The sequence below is a fragment of the Pyrus communis genome, chromosome 10 (genome assembly GCF_041283825.1).
Source record: "Pyrus communis isolate YQ-2024b chromosome 10, ASM4128382v1, whole genome shotgun sequence".
Lineage (NCBI taxonomy): Eukaryota > Viridiplantae > Streptophyta > Magnoliopsida > Rosales > Rosaceae > Pyrus > Pyrus communis.
In genome coordinates this window covers 27,526,639-27,547,073 of record NC_142574.1, presented here as the reverse complement: position 1 = coordinate 27,547,073, position 20,435 = coordinate 27,526,639, and the positions used below count along the sequence as shown (strand labels likewise).

The window sequence follows — 20,435 nt, the reverse complement described above, 5'->3', positions numbered from 1 at the left end:
TTTCACGAGAGGACGAAGCACATTGAAGTCGACTGTCACTATGTTCGTGAACAAGTACAGTCGCAGGTGATTCAGACACATTATGTAAAAAGCTCCGATCAGCTGGCCGATATATTCACCAAACCTCTGGCCTCTCATCAGTTTCAAAGACTCCTCTCCAAGCTTGGATCCATCAACCTTCTGGATCCAGCTTGAGGGGGAGTATTGGATGGTTGTTTATTTGAAGTAGGGTTGGAAGTAGGGTTCCTAAGAGTTGGAAGCATCATGGAGTATCATGGAAGAATAGAATAATGGAAAGCTAGCTAATGCATGGATTCAAACTTTCGGCTAAAACTTAAGTGATGCTTTAGTGCATCTTAGTTTAATATCTACTTTAGGCATAATGCAAGCCTTGATGATGTTTAGTTAGGTAGAGTGGAGACCTCATCATCATTGTAAGGATTAATTAGTGGTTTAAGTTAGGTGGAGGTGTCATGAAGGGGTCTTAACTCTCCATTGTTTCCGTAGCTTTCCTCTTAGTTTTCTATAGGTTCCTCTATATATGTTTTGTTGTTCTTGTAACTAAAGATGATGAATGAATGAGATACAATTCATTCCTTGAAAATCAACAGTTATACTTGCATAATGCATCCACAAATACGGACCTTCTCTTTATGGCCAATTCCAGCGCGTCTTTTCTTTGTCCACAAAGCCATAGCGGATCGTTTTGTTCGCTAACACCCGTTACCTTGGATGTGGAGGCAGCACCACCCATGTCTCCGAAATCTAACGCCAAAAATCTGTGTTGGAGGCTTGCAACAAGGTTTGTACGGGTTAGAGCTCTCAAAAGTATAATTGTTTTCTTCTGTTTGTTTGTGATTCGTTCATGGGGAGGGCATATATTATATACTGGTGCAAAAGTCCTTGTTTGATTGGGTAATGTAAACTTACTCGTTTGTAATAATCCCATGAGTACGAGGAATACTGGTTTAGGCAGGCCGCAGGTCCCTCATGTTGTTAGCCGTTTCGTCCATGTTCGAACCTTCCTCTCCTTGTAAGCATAGGAGAGGTTCGAACTTTCCTCTCTTTGGAATACCGAGGAATATTGGTTTAGGCAGGCCGCAGGTCCCTCTTGTTGTTAGCCGTTTCATCCATGTTCGGACCTTCCTGATCTCCTTGTAAGCATAGGAGAGATTCGAACCTTCCTCTCTTTGGAATAGTGGTCTGGCGGGTCGAATCAGGAAACCTCTTTCCATGTTCAAAGTGGATATTTTGTTTCCTTTTTCCCAGTGATTGAGCATTGGAATTGAGGATGCTTGGGAGTCTGATAAGAACGTAACAAAGAAGATAGTTATGCAATGGCATCATCACTACGTGGCGTCGTAAGTGTACGAAGACCTATTTTCGAGTACCAAAATCTTCATGGAGTACGTACGATCATCACACAATCATGTCCGAAAATTCAAAAGGAAAGCTGGGACTCCAATTGCACGACCCCGATGCTGGAGGCAGCCATACGGGTTTTGTATAAGTCTTCTCCGAGTCAATTATTCCTAGTGTTGGTAAGTTGTACGATTTATCTTAGATTTATTATTGTTTTTTTTTTCTTTCTAAGTTCGGTTTATGTTCTGATACTGTTGTTTAATTTGGTTTAGTAATTTGTTTTATATCTTTGGCGTAGGTTTCTTAATTACTATCTTCTGTGGTTTGGAGTTAACCTTGAACATATTGTTACTAAACTGTCGCGGTTTTGGAAATGATGGAGGTGGTGAACGCCATATACAGAAGTTGGTTTATGTTGAAGTTTAAACATGTGTGATGCTCTTTTTTCTCTATCCCGAAGTTTTGTCCTATGTGGTTTTCTTCAAGAAGGTTTTTATCAAGGCCCACATTATTCGAGCACACATTTTAGCTTCGTGTCCTTGTTTTTGGCAGACTTCTGTACTTTATAGTTAGTTACATTGGAATTTGTTAAGACTTTTTCATTTTATGCCCCGTGATGTTAATTGAGCAGACGTGTCTTTTAATTAAAACGCAACTTTAGTTCATGATCATCACGTTTGAGTTTTGGTAGATTTGTTACCCTATTACTATCTTATGGTGTTTATTATAAGTTATAACATCTAATTCAAAAAATAAATCACATCTTAGTACACAACCCAATGTAGTTTTGTGCATGTTCACATTATCAATGTGTACCGGGCCTAGCTGGTGGTGTTGTTGCATCTGTATCATCAACAGAGCACCAGGCAACAGAGACAGCATATGAAGCTAGAATTATTTCTTTGTCAGGGCCTCCGTGTAGGTTTGGGCACCGGCGGTAACCACCAATATATGCTGCGGCATTGCAGCCAACGGCCAAGAACTAGTTTTTGGAACCGGATATGGTGAAAGGATTGGGCAGGGAGAGTCTACTTTCCTTCAATTTTTGTTACCGCATTTACGGGCTATAGGTTGCAAAATGTGCAACTCACCATCAAGAGATATGTTAGTAACCCTCACTAGACTGTCTTTAGCCCTCACCAGAGGTATTGGCCTTATTGAGGGTTCGTCGACATTAACATTAATGTCAGCAGGAGTAGTAGAAGTACAATTGATACAGAATTCTGGTCCGCGGTAACAACCTTCGGCCATGCCAAATGGATAGGGAATTGTGACATTACCGCAGCGGTCGGAGCAGACAGGCAGGGCTTAGGAGGCAGGAGGAATTGACGATGATCTCCTCCGGATGTTGTTGATGTTGAATGATAATCTTGTCTTGGCCCAAGAGAATTGATCCAGCCTATGCACAAAGAAAGATTCACGCATATGGTAGAGAATTCTAGCAAAGTTTTGTAAGTCGGTGGGAGTGTGTATGATCATGCACTGGAAAGTTCTAGAAAAATTGTGAGGACATTATGCAAGCCAATGTCGATTTGCATGCTAGAAAGGTCTAGCTGATTGTAAATTTGTGTGGTTCCCAAAGACGGTGGGCAGTAGTAAGTCTGCAAAGTATGCCTATAAATATAGGTATGTGTGGTGTTGTGATGTAAAAACTAAGAAAGAAAGCAAGAAGTGAGAAAAAGAGTGAAGAAGCGTAAGAGTGTTTGAGTGTTTCCTCTTGTACTAAGTTTGTGTGAGAATAAAAATTTTATGTAATACTTTGAGTGTTCTTTCTTTCTCTTGCCTATTAATTCCGCTATATTACATTCTTCTTTGTGAGATAAACATCTCCAAAGTAGTGAAGTCTTTTTAAGCTTCAACAGTTGATGTAGTTGATAATACAAACACCAGTTCCAGTACTAGCAATGAGACTAGACGCAGATTTAGCATTCCATATTGTAAGGATTGAAAGCAAACCCCTTCCATATCTTGTATGGTACTTTTGTTTTGGCTGTGGGAGTAGAATTGAGAGTTGGGTTTTAAAACCTAGGGAGTTGTTGGGGAAGGAAGACTGGCAAAAGAAAAAAAGTTGGGCAGAAAAGTGAAGAATATGCAGTAAGAATGAAAGGGACTTTATGTCAGCCCCTAATTTATCTCCCATTCGACATAAGAGTTACTCTTTTCTTCATCTGGTTCTAAGACTGACCAGATAAATCACAGATCTTTGATACATGTATGGCAACTTTAATCATCTTAATTTGTAACTAGTCTTCACGCTCAAGCGCGTGCAGAAGACATTTTTTTAATCACGACGTGCTACTCCCGACCTATATGTTTTAAATGTATTTATATGCATAAATTGACAAGAGGAAAGTCAAATATTTGAAGTAAATGAATAATTTTAGATCATGCTAGAAGAAATTCCTCATAAACCAATTAAAGCAGCTGAATTCACATAATAAAATCGGTCTCTATAGAATTTACATTAAGAATAAAGAAAATAATATTTAATAAACAATTGATTGAATCATATTATTGCTAACTTATTGTGAGGCTAAACCCACCTCCTCCCCCTTAGTATAGATAATATCGTTTATTTAAAAAAAAAACATTTGACAATTAATTTAATCACATTGTTATCCGTGTGAGAAAGACATTTTTTATAACCAGCACTATACGTCCCTTAAGATGTTTTAAACATGTTTAAAAATAGAGAAAATGATATTTAATAAATAACTGATTGAATCACATTATTGCTAGCCCATTGTGAGGTTAAACCCACCCCCCTCTCCCTTAGTGTAGATAATATTATTTGTTAAAAAAAAAACAATTATTTGATAACTTATTTAATTACATTGTTATCTGCGTGCGAAAAACTTTTTTATAACCGGCATTACATGCCTCTCAAGATGTTTTGAACGTGTTTAAAAATAAAGAAATTGAATCACATTATTGCTAGCTTATTGTGAGGTACTAATTTTAAAAAAAAACAACAAAAAGTAAATTATTAAAAAAATACTATTAAAATGATTAAAATGCCCCTACGTTATTTGATGTATTATTTTGGAATGCCTTTAAAGTTTTTTGTTTTGAGGGCATTTTTGTTCAAATATTTTTGTTGAAGCATGATGACACCAAATCACTATTCACCTTTTCCAATATCTTTATATATAATAGATTTAAGAAAATAGAGTCTTAACAAAAAGCCTACAGTACTGTTTACTTTAACGAAAAATCGCATTTTTACATTAAAAAGTCAATGCTGGTACTATTCACTTTACCCTTTATTTTGTCCTTAATGTTACAACTTAAAGTTTTCAAGCACTTTTTGTTAGTTTTCTTTTAAAAAAAAGATCTTTACTATTTTAAGACCTTGAAATCTCAATCAAATTGCAATTCCATTTGGCATGGGCTTTCCTTGAAGATCTTAATTTAACCAATAAACACATGGTTTATTTTTCCTTCCCAATATAGCCCAATTATTCCTTTATTTCAAACCACGTAACATAAGAGAGTAGGCATATGTGAAAATTGAGTACCAGAGGTTCATCGACGCTCCCCTGTTTGGATTATTGGTAGACATATGTGAAAATTGAGTACCAGAGTAGGCATATGTTAATGCGGACCACCACAATCTCAACTAATTCTTATACGCCAAAGGTTCATCGACGCTCCCCTGTTTGGATTATTGGTAAGCATTTACCATTATTTTTATGAATTTATATTTTTTTAGTCTGTTTATTCTTCTTCTTTCTTTCGATCTCCATTGGACTATTTACCAAAACCTTTTTGTTCATAGAAAAATGACACTGGGGGTTGAAGATTTAACACTATGAGTCATTAATTAAGGACTTCATCTTGTTCCTACTTATAATCAAATTAAAGGAATCTCAAGTACGTATCATCAGGAAACCTTCATCCCTCACAACAACACCACTAACGTCAACTCTGATCAAGACCCGAAGAAGAGTTTATCTTGCTACACAATGGAGATTGAGAGAAAGAAGAAGAAATAAATCTCATTTCGGGGTGTTGGAGAACAATTCAGAAATAAACAACAATAACAGTACTTGAAATTCTAATAATTTTATTTACCAAATATACTTGATGTGCAGAATGAAATTATACAACAAATACATAAACTAATATAAAAATACAATGATACTAACTTGATCACAGAAGGTAGAGGCTAGCGTAAAAGCTATGTCCTTCGAACAGTATTTTCGTCCCACTCTTGTGCTTGTGGTTCTACAACGTCTGCTCGACCAGGATACAACTACCAAATTCTACAACCCGCACTGGATTATAGAACTCTAGCGAATTGCTTTGTGTGTTTACTCTCTGGAAATTTTGTAAGAAAGATAAGGAGGAAGAAAAAATGATTATGACTTGGATACTGTGTTTACAAATATATAGGCTGTTTCACACCCTTTCAAATACCTGTTCAGTGTATTTGAAAGCACACAACTCTTTCTAATAGCTGTATCTTTTAGTCAAAAAGTACAACTCTTTCTAACAGCTGTATCTTTTAGTCAAAAAGTACAACTCTTTCTAACAGCTGTGTCTTTTAATCAAAACGTTTTTAATTAATAAATTAATTAATAAGAAAAGGGAATAAGCCACACAACCATAAGGCCCAAGCCTTCAATCCATTTCCAAATGGTCCAAGTTTTAATTACTAAGAAAAGGGAATAAGCCTATATAAAGGCTTGTGAAAAAATACTATTGACCAATGTGGGACAAGAGGATCTCAAACTCCAACACGGGGAATTGAAATCCTTGCACCACTCTATCTAAGATGTTGAGACTCTTCCCCTATTCCTTTTAACAATATCAAGATCAACACCGTGCAACACGTCTTTAGATTTCAACAAAGCTCATTTCACATATTGCCATATCAAGCCACATTAAGAAGCAAAGTTTTTGCTTTAGCTCTAATAGACTTGTAGTTTAGTTGGTTAAGATCATTCAACTCCTGCAATTGAGGTCCCAAGTTCAATTCCGCCTCCCCTTTCACTTGAATGAGAAAGAAGAAAACCAGAGTTTAATTTGAGCTCATTATTTTTATTTTTTGCTTATATAACAAAAGCAGGCCAGGTAGAGAATTGGTTAAAGGACAAGTAATTGTAGGATCAATTAGCTAATTGACTGTTGATCTGTCAAGATTAGTTTTCTGTTTCCGTTCATATGTGTGGGAAAAAAATCACCAGTTAATCAGCCAGACATCACCGATATGTGGCCTAAGGATCCGAAGGTTCAAACTGCAGTCTCATTCACTCAAACAGAAGGGTTTAAGAAAAAATGAAAAACCTAAATATATGAAAGTGGAACATTCATTACAATATTTAAAATTTAGAAATATAGGATTATTGTTCACCATGACTTGAAAGGGAAGAGTGGGATTTCATGCCTTTGTGATGATGTAGCACCACCATCCACTGCAGGCCCTGTATCAGTTGAGCTTGAGATAGCATCCCATGCCTCAACTGATTCAGTCCTCACATATTCAACCTCTTCGTAATTCTTTCCACCATGCGAAGTAGCCTTTCCGGCCATTTGAACCCCCTCCAGCTCTGCCGTGACCTCTCTCATTGTAGGGCGTTTTCGTCCACTTAAATTCAAGCACCTCCTTGCAAGGTTAGCAACTATTGCGATATCTGCTTTAGACCCTCCCTTCACAACTTGAGCATCAAGAATGTCAAACAGATGATCTTCCTGCATCGAAATAATGAAGTATGTAGCAAGACTTCTGCCTTGTTCTTGTGACCGGCTAAAAGAAATTGGTTTTTGTCCCGTTAATAGCTCAACAAGGACCACTCCAAAGCTATACACATCACTTTTTTCCGTAAATTGGCTTGACTGGAAGTATTCCGGGTCCAAGTAACCAAATGTACCATGTACAAGCGTGGTAAGGTGAGTTTGGTCAATGGCAACTGATCTTGAAGTTCCAAAATCGGCAACTTTCGCTCTGTATTTTGCATCCAAGAGTATGTTGGTAGACTTGATGTCCCTGTGATAAATGGGAAAGGCAGCTGAGGCGTGTAAATAGAAAAGGGCTCCTGCAATTTCTGTGGCAATTCGTAAGCGAATTTCCCATGTAAGTGGAAACTCCTCACTCTGCCCATGGATATACTGGGAAAGTGTTCCATTCGGAATAAATTCATAAACCAAAAGCGGAACTTCAGTCTCCAAGCAGCAACCCAATAGTTGAACAACATGTCTGTGGTTGATTTGTGAAAGAATTACAACCTCATTGATGAAATCTGAAAGTTGGCTTTCATCAATAATTGTGGACTTTTTTACGGCAACAAGTTTACCATCAGCCAACATGCCCTTGTACACAGTACCTTGGCCTCCATGCCCAAGAATTCTATCGACGTTGAAATTGTCGGTAGACTTCTCCAACTCCTTCGACTTGAACAACTTGATTTTCTCCACATTAACTTCACCTGAAGATAATTGTTGCTCTAATACTAAACCACCATTTCGTTTGAAGAAAATTTGCTTGCGTTTTATGTTCTTCCTTGTCTTCAGGACTTTGTGTATCCACCATGCGCTGATAAGCAGTAACAATAGTCCCACGCCCGAACCAAGACCTGCGTAACGTTAAATTGAAGTTTTATAGATTACGATAATTCACTTCCGCATCGGTACCTTCGAGTCCTCTCGGTGTAGGACTCATTTTTTTATTCATTCAATTTTATATTATTTCTTTTAGTGTTCTAGATTAGATATGTGCTTTGAACACATTCATTAAATGCATAAGTGTTTTAATATAGGTGTCTCGTTTTTTAATTTTTTAGACTAAACATACATTTCTTTTGAAAATTTGATCAAACATTTTCCCAAAATTTTGGTTATTAAATCCAGTTTTTCACATAAGTTCAATTTTGTTTAGAATTTTAGTTTTTCACATTTCGTTTTTTTTTTCTTTTTCTTTTCCTCTTATCCCTATATTTATGCATTTATTATCCATCTCTATGCATTTTTTTTATTGTTTGTTATAATTTTACTTTTTTTTTTTTGATGAATATAGTAGAATATTTATATAAAAAATTGTTAGAATTTATTATTTAGAAGACCCAACACATATTAAAGATTTGTTTGATTACATAGCTACGTCTAGTTACCTATAATATGGACACAAATAGTTTTATAGTGGATTTGATTTTTTGTATTTCTCGGTACATTTGGAATGTAAATGTACCAAAAGGGTTATCTGATAGAGACATTTGGTTTTATGGTGCACTTGTGATTTCTTGTTCATTTGGTCATTTGGTATATTTGGAATCTAAACGTACCAAAAGGGTTACTTGACAATGGACACATTTGGTTTTATGGTACATTTGAAATTTTGGTACATTTGATTTTTCTGTACATTTGAAATTTAAACGTACCAAAAGGGTTACATAACAATGGGTACATTTGGTTTTATCGTACATTTGAATTTTTGGTACATTTGGTTTCTTGGTACATTTGAAATCTAAATGTACCAAAAGCCGATACTTTTGTTCTCAAATGTACCATAAGTTTTAAGTATATTTTTTATATATCTATACGTGAAAAAATATGTATTGAAGACTTTTTATTGAGACATTTTTAATAGAAAGAGATTTTTTTTTTTAAATACTGATAATAAAGTAATGAGGAATTAGTTGATTAATTTTTATTTTATTTTATTAAAAAAATGTCATTTAATGAGGAATTAGTTGATTAAATTCCTATATTATAGGCAATTAGTTGCTAAGCTACCTTATGCCTCTATATAAATGCATTTAAATTAATGACATGGAAATTAAATCAATAGAAAATGATTGAGGTGACAATTGATCAAAGCACTTTAATCAAATCTTTAAAAGGGATGAATGTTTAATCTAACAACTATAAAAAAGATGTAGGACAGTCTAATTTTCCCTATTTTAAATTTATAAGTCTTATTTATTTCTTGTAACTAAACGATAAAAGAAATAATTAAAAAAATAAAAGAAGAGTGGACGATTATCATCAAGATGAGTGGGTGGAAAAAGGGAGGAAAAAGGGATCAATCTGGGGAAAATGGTAGCGCAAATGGAAGAAGAGGAATAAATAAAAAAAGAATAAGGGGGAAAATGGAGCAGTCAAAAGACAAAAGGGGTTAAAAGGGAGAGAGAACAGGGAAGCAATTGCGGGACGAATTTTTTTTTTTTTGAAAAACAATTGCGGGACGAATTTGGTATACATTTATGGTTAAGGTTTTTTAGTAGTAGACTTCTACCATGCCCATACCGGGCCATTATCACTGGAGTAAACCAAGAACACCATGAATAAAGTAGTAGACCAAGTCACATGAATAAAGCAATAGAGACCATTTGATTTGGTATTGTCGAATAATATATCTATTTCTATGTTCATTCTGTTACAATGTTGTTGTAGTAGTTTAATCAGATACAATATAAGCTTGCACTTTTTATCGATGGTGTGTCGGTGATACTTAAAATAAAACAAACTAATATTTTAACTATAGTTAACACTAGAAACTATTTCACGTGTTTATCCAGGATTTTAATCTTTGGTTTACAATTTGAAATTTGTGCTTTTCAAGTTTTTGGCTCAAAAAATTATGCCTAAATGAAATCAGTATTGTTCTATAGTGTATTCGGTATTCATTTATTCTTAATCATAAATTTAATTAGCTGAATATTAATTACCTTAACGCTTTCCTACGTGTTAACTATCAATTTACAAACTTAACAACCCTTCACAAACTCACATTTCAACCAACGTTTTTTGACACCATAGAGGACAACTTTAACCTTTGAATTACAACTACATTGATTCTTACAATTACTACATTACCAGGTCAAAAATGAACCATCTGTTATCCCTATATGTTTGTACCTTGCTGTAAATATGATGGATACACATACATGTCTGTAAAACTTTTTACAACTTTTATACGCACACTTTTAAAACCTGCAGCAATGTGTGGGCACAAGTACTAGTAATAAACTAACAATCCAAGCAAGAGATTTGTAACTAAGTTCGTACACAAGACCCGAGTTCGACTTTTCCCTCCACCAATATCCATTGTATATGCAAAAACACGCGCCAAAGAAAGAGTAAAATAAAACTAACATATGCATACCTAGTGAAATAATAAGCAGGATACTGAGCTTTGCTCGACCATTGTCCTTGATGCAACTTTTTTTATCCAGATCGACATATTTGTACCCTTTTGGACATAGACAAGAATGACCTCCCGCTGAATTTATGCAGGTTCCATTACCGCAGTAGTCTGGAGCCTTGCACTCATCAATATCTGAACAGAAAAAGAATGAATTAAATCCATGAACAATAGGTGAAAATTAAATTCCACTATTGAGACTTTTTGTAAATTAACAACTCGCTACTAAAAAAATTGCTAAAGGAAACAGTTCATGAACCCACAGATTTGATAATCCATGGCAAATTTAATAATTGGGTACAAGTACTATTAGCTTGTGGGCATTATATCTCCACTGAGCAACAGCATCCGTCGCTAATTGGTGACTGCTTTGGCATCATCAGCTAAGCTTACATATTATTTTAATGATAAGGGTCATTTTGATTCTGATCTCTAGTCAACCTAATTGTTATATTGAAACCTTGTTTATTTAAATATTTTGATTGAGATTCCTAGCATCATTTAAGGGATTTAACACTTGCTTCTATGCATTCATTATCCCACAAATTATGAAATTTAAACAAATTCAAATCATATATTTTCAATATAATAATTACTTAAAAATTAATAATAGAGTAACATTGTTCTTCACATAGTTCTAACAAAAAAAAAAATAATGGAGGTAATTCTTAGTATATTTTAATAAATAACTATTGATATATTTTAAAACATAAAATAAATACATGTAATTAGCATGAGTACATTCACCAAAAGAAATATGGGTCCATATTAAATTAAAAAATATGGTATATATTAAATTTAAAATCATGGGTATAAATTAAAACTAAAAAGAATATTGGTATAAATTTAAAAAAGGGGTACAAATTAAAAATAAAAATATATGAAAAATACTAAAAAGATATTTTGGAAATGGTTCATAAGTTTTTCATTTTTAAAATTGACATATGATGACATGTAAATAATTTAATATTCAAAAATTGACATGAACAAAGTCAAATGATCTTGATCAAAAATGAAAAATAAAAGTTTCAATTAAAGAGAAAGAAAAATGAGAAATGAAATCCTAATTTATTCTTATTTTAATGTTTTAAAACCACCATAACAGAAAATATTCTTTAATAGCTTATTACTGCATAGTGCCACTACCACGGGATGTATCAGTGGTTGGGAATCAATTTTAGGCTTGTACTTGACACATCACGTCTTGAGTTCGATTCCCAGACACAATGATGACTAGGGAGAGGTTAAAATACTTTTGTGAGTCTTTCTGCGTAGTGCATGCTTTTTCTATTACCATGAACAATTTTTCTGTACTAATATATTATAGTCACCCCAACAAAAGTGGCAATTATTTGCTGACTGATGCTGTTTTTTTTTTCGCACTAGTACTTTGCAACATATAATAAGATATAAAGGGATCAAACCTGTGCTGAATCCCTCAGCGCAACCCCAATGAGCCTAACAATAAAATCATATATGCAAAAAAGTCAAGCAAATTGAAAATTTATTTGTTTAACCATAATTAAAAAAGTAGACCTACATACATACATACACATATACATACAATATGTTTTGATGAACGCAAAATGTTTTATGATAATAATCAAATGGTCAAATGCTGTCTAGATTTATTTACCTTGGCAACCACCTGGGAAGTATGGGTTCCCTTCGTAACCTGACCGGCACCGGCATATGTAGCCCCCTGAAGACCGATTATGGCAGTAGCTATTTGCCTTGCATGCAAAAGTGCTCTCGCTTTTAGCTGCAATATCACATGACTCATTCCCAATTACCCAATCAATAATTGCCGGACGCTCGGTTGTATCGTTTAGTTCTCGAAAACTCGTGCTGTTAAAGTTGAACTCGCCTTCTTGCACAAGGAACGCGTAGCTGCATCGTTGGGAGTCCCGCACATCTGTATAATTGTTAAAGCTTCCCAAGGTCACAGTGCAATTTTTCAGCCCACTGGGGATTTTAGTTTGGCAACATCCAGCGCCAGAGCAAGTATCCCGCTGATCGATAGCGTTGCCAAGATTGTCACATTTGGACATACACCCAGTTGTGTACTCTTCTTCACCCCGGTAACCAATAAAAAGCGCATGTGTGTCGCATCCAACTGCAACGAACACGTTTTTGGTTTCGGAGATGGTGTAAGGAGGAGGCACCCGGAGCCAGGGACTGTTCGATCTGGTCGAGTTGCCTTGAGCATCATAACAATCACTGTTTGTGAACTGTAGTATTTGGAGCTCACCGTCATAAAGAGATATGTTGGTAATGGCGATATTGGTCGTCGACCAAAATGCTGTTGGCGGTTGAGTGGAATAGTTACAAGTGATGTTAAACCGGCGTCGGTAGCAACCATCGCCTATGCCAAATGGGTATGGAATTGTGAGATTACCACAATGGTCAGGGCAGTCAGGCAGTGCCAGCTGAGGCGGAAGGAGAGATTGAGCTGTTGTTGGAGTTGGAGTTCCTAGTAAAATTGTAACTACCACCACCATTACTAAAGAAAGATGCAAAATATGCATCCTCCTATGTAACGCCATATAGTATTAACTAAAAAGAGTCGAGCAGATCCTAGCAATAGCAGAGAAAATCCAAGCAGGTGATGGATCCAAGAAATTAAGGAACTGCTAATTAAGAAGGTTGGCCTTCTGTAGGAATATATATATATATATATATATATATATATGTATGTATATGGAAGGGATTAAAACGCGTGGTGGAATATTTTAGGTTGGGGGAAAATGTGTCCCTACTCTTAATTGTCTGTTATTGTTTTAGTCCACAATTAGGCTTTGCCCCATTTATTTCAAGGAAATGCACAAGAAAACATCCATCTGACTTAGTATTAGTCATTAGTCGATACGCGTTGCCTTGAGCATGGTTGGCCTTCTGTAGGAATTAATATAAATGTAAGGGATAAAAACGCATGGTGGTATATTTTGTGTTCCTCATCTTGGCTGATTAATTTGTCTGTTATTGTTTTAGTCCACCATTAGGCTTTGTCCGGTTTATTTCCAGGACGAGCACAAGAAAATATCGATCTGACTTGGTACTAAATTTATAGACTTGTTCACGCCTTTTGGACGAGAATAAACAACTGCCTTTTACAGTTGTGTCGTTTGATTTGAATACAAACTCATAGTTATCTGAAAATACACACACACACACACACACAAGGATTGGATTAATTCTGAGATCCCAAGGTCTCCGAGCCCTTGTCTTAATTGCTCTAATCATGGACTGCATCCTAATCCATACCAAACTCTTTTAATCTATACTTAATTCAATACGCTGAGTCTACTTGTGTAAGACTTATAATTTGAAATCTGCAAAAAACTAATCCACGAGTGCAGATTAAAATAAACTCATGGTTTTTTCCATTCAAAACTCCAACATAGTCTTGCCGAGCAGCGAAAATTTTGGTCTCAAACGCTTCTCTGGTCTTTTTGTTGGTTGCCATGAGAGCTTCCATATCTGCCTGCATTTGTTTGACTCTGCACTTTAGGTGGGACATCTGATTAATTCGAATTTGTCTGAGTTATGTTTGTTACAAGTTTAATGATCAACGAAACTAAACAACTTTTCATCAGGAATTATTGTAAAATAATGCGGTTTCATTTGCGTACCACATAGTTCGTTTTTCTTTCTTTTTTTCCTTCTCCTTTCTAATATAGATTGTACCTTTACATGACCAAACAGACATGCGAGAGAGAAGCAAAGACAGCCGCTGAATATTTGACGTTAGGAAAAAGAGATTTTTGCAATATCGTTGTGAAGTTACGTATGTGGGAGAAAAAAGTGAATGCGTATATCACTTCTTGATAATTAACCTACAACACTTGCAAGTGTATTACTTATAAGAGAGATGTGCGACTCGGAATTAGTATATGACATTAATCTTTGAACCTTCTAGGTAGGGAGAATTTTTTTCTAGTTTTCCGTGTTCAAACGGATACTCCACGTATTATAAAATAAGTAGAAAGACAAAAAAATATGTTAATTTTCTCCAACTTATAATATGATATGTAAAATACTGCTTAAATACTCCTGTTTGGACCCAAATTATTATTGCTGGGCCGAATAATAAGGCCCGGGCCAGCTGGCAGGGTCGGCCAAATCCTATCAGAAGTAGTCCAGATAAATAGAAAGGTCGAGGAAGTCCTGGTGCAACTAGGATTCTCGACCAGCAAGGAATGAAGTCCCGAAAAAAGGAAAATTCAGAATCCCAGTAGGAGTAGGTTTGTTCGAGGAAGAGGCGAATTGGGACAAGGACTCCCAATCCAAATCAGAGTCGGTTTCAGGGAATGGGGCACTATAAATACAAGAAATCATGCAACAGAAAAGGACCTTGAACTCAGCATACAATTGCCCTGCGCAAAACCTCTCAACCACCTTGAGATTTTTTTCCTTTTCTTTTTCCTGCCGACACACCTTCAGTTTGGATAAACAGCACTGTGGAAGCAACCGGCGAGCACCTTCAGTTTGGATAAACAGCACTGCTGCCGCAGAATCAGCCGCCCAAGAAGCATCTTCAGTTTGGATAAACAGCACTGCGTCGAGGTCGACCGATTATCTATCCAAGTCTCGGTCGAGAAAGGTTTTCGAACCTTTGTTGGCAGAGGTCACCTTGCTAGCCTTCTCGACATATTTAGGTGTTACGAATTACATTGCTCGGCGTACTGGTCGCCGAGTGGTTTTATGATTGGATACTCACAGGTGAGTTTCAGGGTTCGGCATTCCGACGGCCGAACTACGTTTACCATCAAGACATATATCACGTTCGAGTACCTGTGCCCATACACCTTGGTCTCGATTCGACGTGCTTATACTCTCACGAATATAATCACAGTGACCGAATCAGGCTCGGACGATTTGTGAACTCCGCAGAATTAGCAGCCTTGTCTTCAGGCTGTAGAACCCAGAGACCGAGAGTGTTCCTTCCTCGGTCGCAATCGCAAATTAAAGAAGTCAGCAACGCGCTCAAAGCTACATCAACAAATTTTACTCCTCGGCCAGGCTCGGCCGACGAGTTGGCACGCCCCGCATTCGACCGAAGGACGTAGTTAGCTTATTAGTTACTCGGCCTGCGCGCCACGTAGGTTTTGTAATTTTTAGGATCAACATTTTGGCACGCCCAGTGGGACCATTGTGCTAAACCTTCGGAGTTCATGACCATTGAGACACGGTCTACGAAGCAGAAAACAACCATGGGAAAGTCAACAACTGACTTGCCAGTGCAAGGCCTTGGGCAGGATTTGCATTCTACAAAAAATCCGATCATAATTGCGCCGCCCGAGGCCACTAGTATAACACGCCGGGAGAATGAAGTCTGTCTCGGCGGACAACCTTACAACCCCACAGTCCCGAATCAAACAGCTGGAATGTTCATGGAAGGGATTGTAGAAGATTGTGATGACGATGGTGGAGAAGGTTCCGATCCACCAACTAGGACATTCCTTCGAAGACGACTGGATGAACAATATCGTCAGGTCGAGCAGTCGATTGGTCAGAAGATGAATGATTTGCTAGACGCAATACGTAGTAATAGCGATACACAGACCAGAATGCTTGAACTACTAGTCAGTAAAGCTTTCGAAGATGGCCAGGTCGGCCAACCGCGGCAGCTCCCGACGAATGTGCCCATACCAGCCGAGAGAGGGTCCGCTCGGCCACAATCAGTCCCCTTAGAAAGAAGAGGACCAGGGAATAGAGCCGAGGGACCAAGCCAGGGAGAAGAAGTCGCCTCCATAAACGTGACCGAAGTCCAGAGAATGATTGATTCGGCCCTAAAAAAAGGGCCGAAGTTTCCAAAATTCATTCACCCGTACCCAGCTTATGTGGAAAGGTTTGAATACCCACGAGGATTTAAGATCCCCGATTTCAGCCTCTTCGCCGGGGAATCATCATTATCCTCACTAGAACATGTGGCTCGGTTCACAGCGCAGTGTGGGGACGTCAATAGTGATTTTTACAAACTACGACTGTTTAACTTTTCATTGACAGGCTCAGCTTTCGCCTGGTACATTAATCTTCCACCCAACTCCGTGCAGAGTTGGGAAGAGTTGGTCGAAAAGTTCCATGAACAATTTTATCGGCCAGGGATGGAGATGTCCGTATCCTCCTTGGCCAGGATGGCTCAAGCATCTGATGAATCTCCAATGGAATACCTAACAAGGTTTAAATCGGCCAGGAATTGGTGCCGAGTGCCACTCCCCGAAGTAGAATTCGTCAGGATCGCCCTCAACGGATTAGACGTGGAATACAAAAAGAAGTTTCTGGGGGCAAATATTCGAGATATGTACGAACTTGCTCAACACGTCGAACAATATGAGTATCTGCTCCGAGAAGAGAAGATATCAAAGTCACCATCCCGGGGGACGTTGTATAAGAACCCCACGGTGAGCTATGCATCGGCCGAGAATGAAGACCCTCAGTACGCTAGTGTGGATGCAGCCGAGATAATAATAGACAAGCCCTATGATTGCAAGGCTTTGGCACAAGTAAATACCAAAGACGCCAAAACACGTTTGACCGCCGAGGAAACGGCTAAGTCATCAAAAGTATACACTTTTGATATCACCAAAGCTGACGCAATTTTCGATCAATTATTGGCAGCAAAAATCATCAAGCTTCGGCCGGGGCATACTATCCCTAAGGCCGATGAATTAAAAGGAAAGATATACTGCAAATATCATAATTCTAATAAGCATGCAACCAATAATTGTGTTGTGTTCCGGGACACAATTCAAAGCTGGATTGAAAAAGGAAAGTTGAAATTTCCGGAAAAAATGGCGGTCGATGTTAATCCTTTCCCTTCAACAACGATTGGTATGGTGGATGCTCACCTTCCCAAAAACAAAGGGAAGGCCGAATATGTCCCGGTGCAGCATATCCGTCGACCAAATGGTCAAACAAGACTAAAGCTTGATATCTTTTCAAATGCACCACCAACGGAACAATCGGCGCAACCCGCCGATGAGCCGATGACAAGGTCAAAATCCGACGGAACTTGTGGATCGAAGGTGTTATGTGACCATTGTAAAACACCAGTGGAGCCTAGAAGGAAGACATCTTCAACACCACCTGCGGCCCCTACAACATCGTCGACAGGGTTAAGTTCACGACATCAAGTGTTTGATCGACTCGGCCCACAACTACGGCCGAAAGACCAGACCTCGGTCAGGCGACGTCTGGATTTCAACGTACCTTTCTACAATGAGGATTATTACTCGCGCAATGCTAATAGTTCGGCCTCACCGGCCGATCGCAAAACTTTCAAACCACCAAGGACATCGGATCAACGCTGGTACAGTTACAATTCTCCGACTGGTTTGTATACGGCACTGTCCAAATCCCAAAAACGTCGTCGTCAACGGATAGATTGCATGGCTCGGCGACGAGGAGCGCAGGCCAGCCCGGCCAATCAATGGCAACCAAAACAGGCCGTGGAAGATAGTAGCGAACGGCCAACCCCGACTATCATGACCGAGTTAGCCGAAGGGAAGAAAGTAGCGGAGGCTGATTTCGAAACCACCATTAAGGAGGCTGAGAAACGTATTAAGATCCTTCTCCGGCCTGGGGAAACGAGAGCTCGTCTAGAGTACTTTACAAAAGAGGCCGAAAGGAAACTTTCTCCGTTACCACCGCGCGAGCCGCTTATCAAAATACGGCGCAACTTACACCCTCCGTTCCTCGGTGCATCCATGGAATACATGCGAGAATTTCATAAGAAGTACTCCGCAAATGACTTGTACGGACTCCCCAAGGCATGTCAGGAAGCCCTCGACTTGGCGCTAACTTGCCCTGATGCCGAGCAAATTATCCAGAAAACTTCTGATCCAGCCATTAAAGCTAGGTTTCAACATATCCGGGAGGCTCGGGTCCTTGGTTTTGAGGTCGATCCTTATACAGATATCGACGCCGCCGAATTACCCTTTTCGCTCGAAGACCTTCAGCATTTACGATATCATTTCGAAGTCTTCTCGGCTGTATCGCTCTTCGGCCTCACGGCCGACGAGGAAAAACGGATAGCACGATTGGATACCTATTTAGACACAAGAAACGCCCGTATTGCATATGAAGAACGAGCCCGTGTAACAAAGGACCAACGAAAATCTTCGGCAGTACACATCGCCGAAGGAAATGGCTCACCCGCACTCGATTTGGTTCCCACGTCTCGGATACCGGCTTTTACCGAGGAACTCAAAAGTTTGATCGAGGATTTTCCGACGACTGCTACAGAGGATAGTTCTCCGGAAGACGACGACCATGACCCCATGGGCCCCTCGGTCCTCGAACATATGGAGATCAGTATGGTCCACGTCCTACCAGCTGAATTCCAACCGAGTACCCACCAGTCAAGTTTCTTGGACGGGGACGTAGTTGCCGAGGAAGCAACACAAGTAGACTTCGTCGCAAACGACGACGATAGAGAAAACCAGAGCGGGGACAACCTTAAAGCCGTTTTGGCCGAGCTATTTCCCCGCTCCCCCTCGATTAATCTCCAACACCTGAAGCCGTTGTACGTCACGGCTCACATCGAAGGATTTCCCATTTCTAAAGTGTTTGTCGACTGTGGAGCCACAGTCAACATTATGCCGATATCCGTCATGAAGGCCTTACGTCGTTCTGATAATGAACTCATTCCATCAGGAATCACTATGAGCAGCTTTGTTGGTGACAAATCTCAGACCAAAGGGGTGCTCCCGTTGGAAGTTAGCATTGCCGGCCGTCAACACATGACGGCATTCTTTATCATTGATTCCAAGACCGATTATAACGCATTACTTGGCCGCGACTGGATCCACCAAACCAGTTGCATTCCTTCCTCACTATACCAAGTCCTCATCTTTTGGGATGGCAAATCGGTCGTAGTCCACCCAGCCGATAACCAACCATTTGAAACCAACATGATTCAGGCTCGCTATTATGATGATCACGTCGGCTACATCACCCTCCAAGGCCTTAACGAGGATGGGCGGCCGACGAGAATTTCGGTACAAAAAGTGATTGAGGTCGGCGCCGAGACTGTCCAACAGGATTCGGCGAGACTTGGCTTGGCGAACTTGGTCATCAATGCCGATGATTGAGCACACCACGCAAGAACGGCGTCAGGCCGCGGTTTCATCTACAATGGAACGTCTGCTGGCCCATTGGTACGCCATTACCAAGCAACCACATTCTGGCATCAATTTGATCGAATTTCTGGCCGAAGCAGATAACGGTCCCGTTCTATCGTTCGATAAAGTTCAGGCTGTACCGGCCGAACTCGAAGACCATCGACCTCAAGTCAAGGACCCGTTAGAGGAAGTTAACGTAGGCACGGCCGAGGATCCTCGAACATTATTTATTAGTGCGTTACTCCCACCGTCCATGAAGGTCGAACTCCGTAAGCTACTCCATGAGTTTAAAGATTGCTTTGCGTGGAGTTATCATGAAATGCCTGGCCTCGACCGAAACCTTGTAGAACATGAGCTACGCATCAAGGAGGGGTGTAAGCCTTTTCGACAACCTCCTCGCCGATTTTCAAACGAAGTACAACTCGGCATTAAGGAAGAATTAGTTCGGCTTCTGAAGGCCGGGTTTATTAGGACCGCTCGGTATGTCGAATGGTTGGCCAATATCGTCCCCGTGTTAAAGAAAAACGGTGCCCTTCGCATTTGCATCGATTTCCGTAATCTAAATCTGGCTACTCCCAAGGATGAATATACGATGCCGATTTCAGATTTATTAATTGATGCCGCAGCTAATCATGAACTGCTATCTTTTATGGACGGTCATGCGGGTTACAACCAGATTTTCATCGCCGAAGCTGACGTCCACAAGACGGCTTTCCGTTGCCCGGGGGCACTTGGTACTTACGAATGGGTAGTCATGCCTTTCGGCCTCAAGAATGCCGGCGCCACATACCAACGAGCCATGAATA

The 20,435-nt window shown here is 39.1% G+C and overlaps 2 protein-coding genes and 1 long non-coding RNA gene across 3 annotated transcripts; 2 read left to right on the top strand and 1 right to left on the bottom strand.

Annotated features, from left to right (window-relative positions):
- Nucleotides 1–616: 616 nt before the first annotated feature.
- Nucleotides 617–1,989, top strand: LOC148693818 (uncharacterized). The gene is made up of 2 exons (XR_015952331.1): nucleotides 617–1,541; nucleotides 1,661–1,989. It is a non-coding gene; the product is annotated as an uncharacterized LOC148693818 (long non-coding RNA).
- Nucleotides 1,990–6,569: 4,580 nt separating this feature from the next.
- Nucleotides 6,570–13,133, bottom strand: LOC137718513 (wall-associated receptor kinase-like 8). Its single transcript, XM_088677708.1, has 3 exons — nucleotides 12,141–13,133; nucleotides 10,466–10,639; nucleotides 6,570–7,937 (listed from the first exon to the last, which is right to left on the bottom strand). Exons 1-3 carry the CDS (start codon nucleotides 13,048–13,050, stop codon nucleotides 6,715–6,717), a joined length of 2,307 nt encoding a protein of 768 aa, XP_088533834.1. The 5' UTR covers nucleotides 13,051–13,133; the 3' UTR covers nucleotides 6,570–6,714.
- Nucleotides 13,134–16,281: 3,148 nt separating this feature from the next.
- Nucleotides 16,282–17,284, top strand: LOC148693817 (uncharacterized). Its single transcript, XM_088678117.1, has 2 exons — nucleotides 16,282–17,010; nucleotides 17,276–17,284. The coding sequence occupies exons 1-2, from the start codon at nucleotides 16,282–16,284 to the stop codon at nucleotides 17,282–17,284; spliced, it is 738 nt and encodes a 245-aa protein (XP_088534243.1).
- The last annotated feature ends 3,151 nt before the right edge of the window (nucleotides 17,285–20,435 follow it).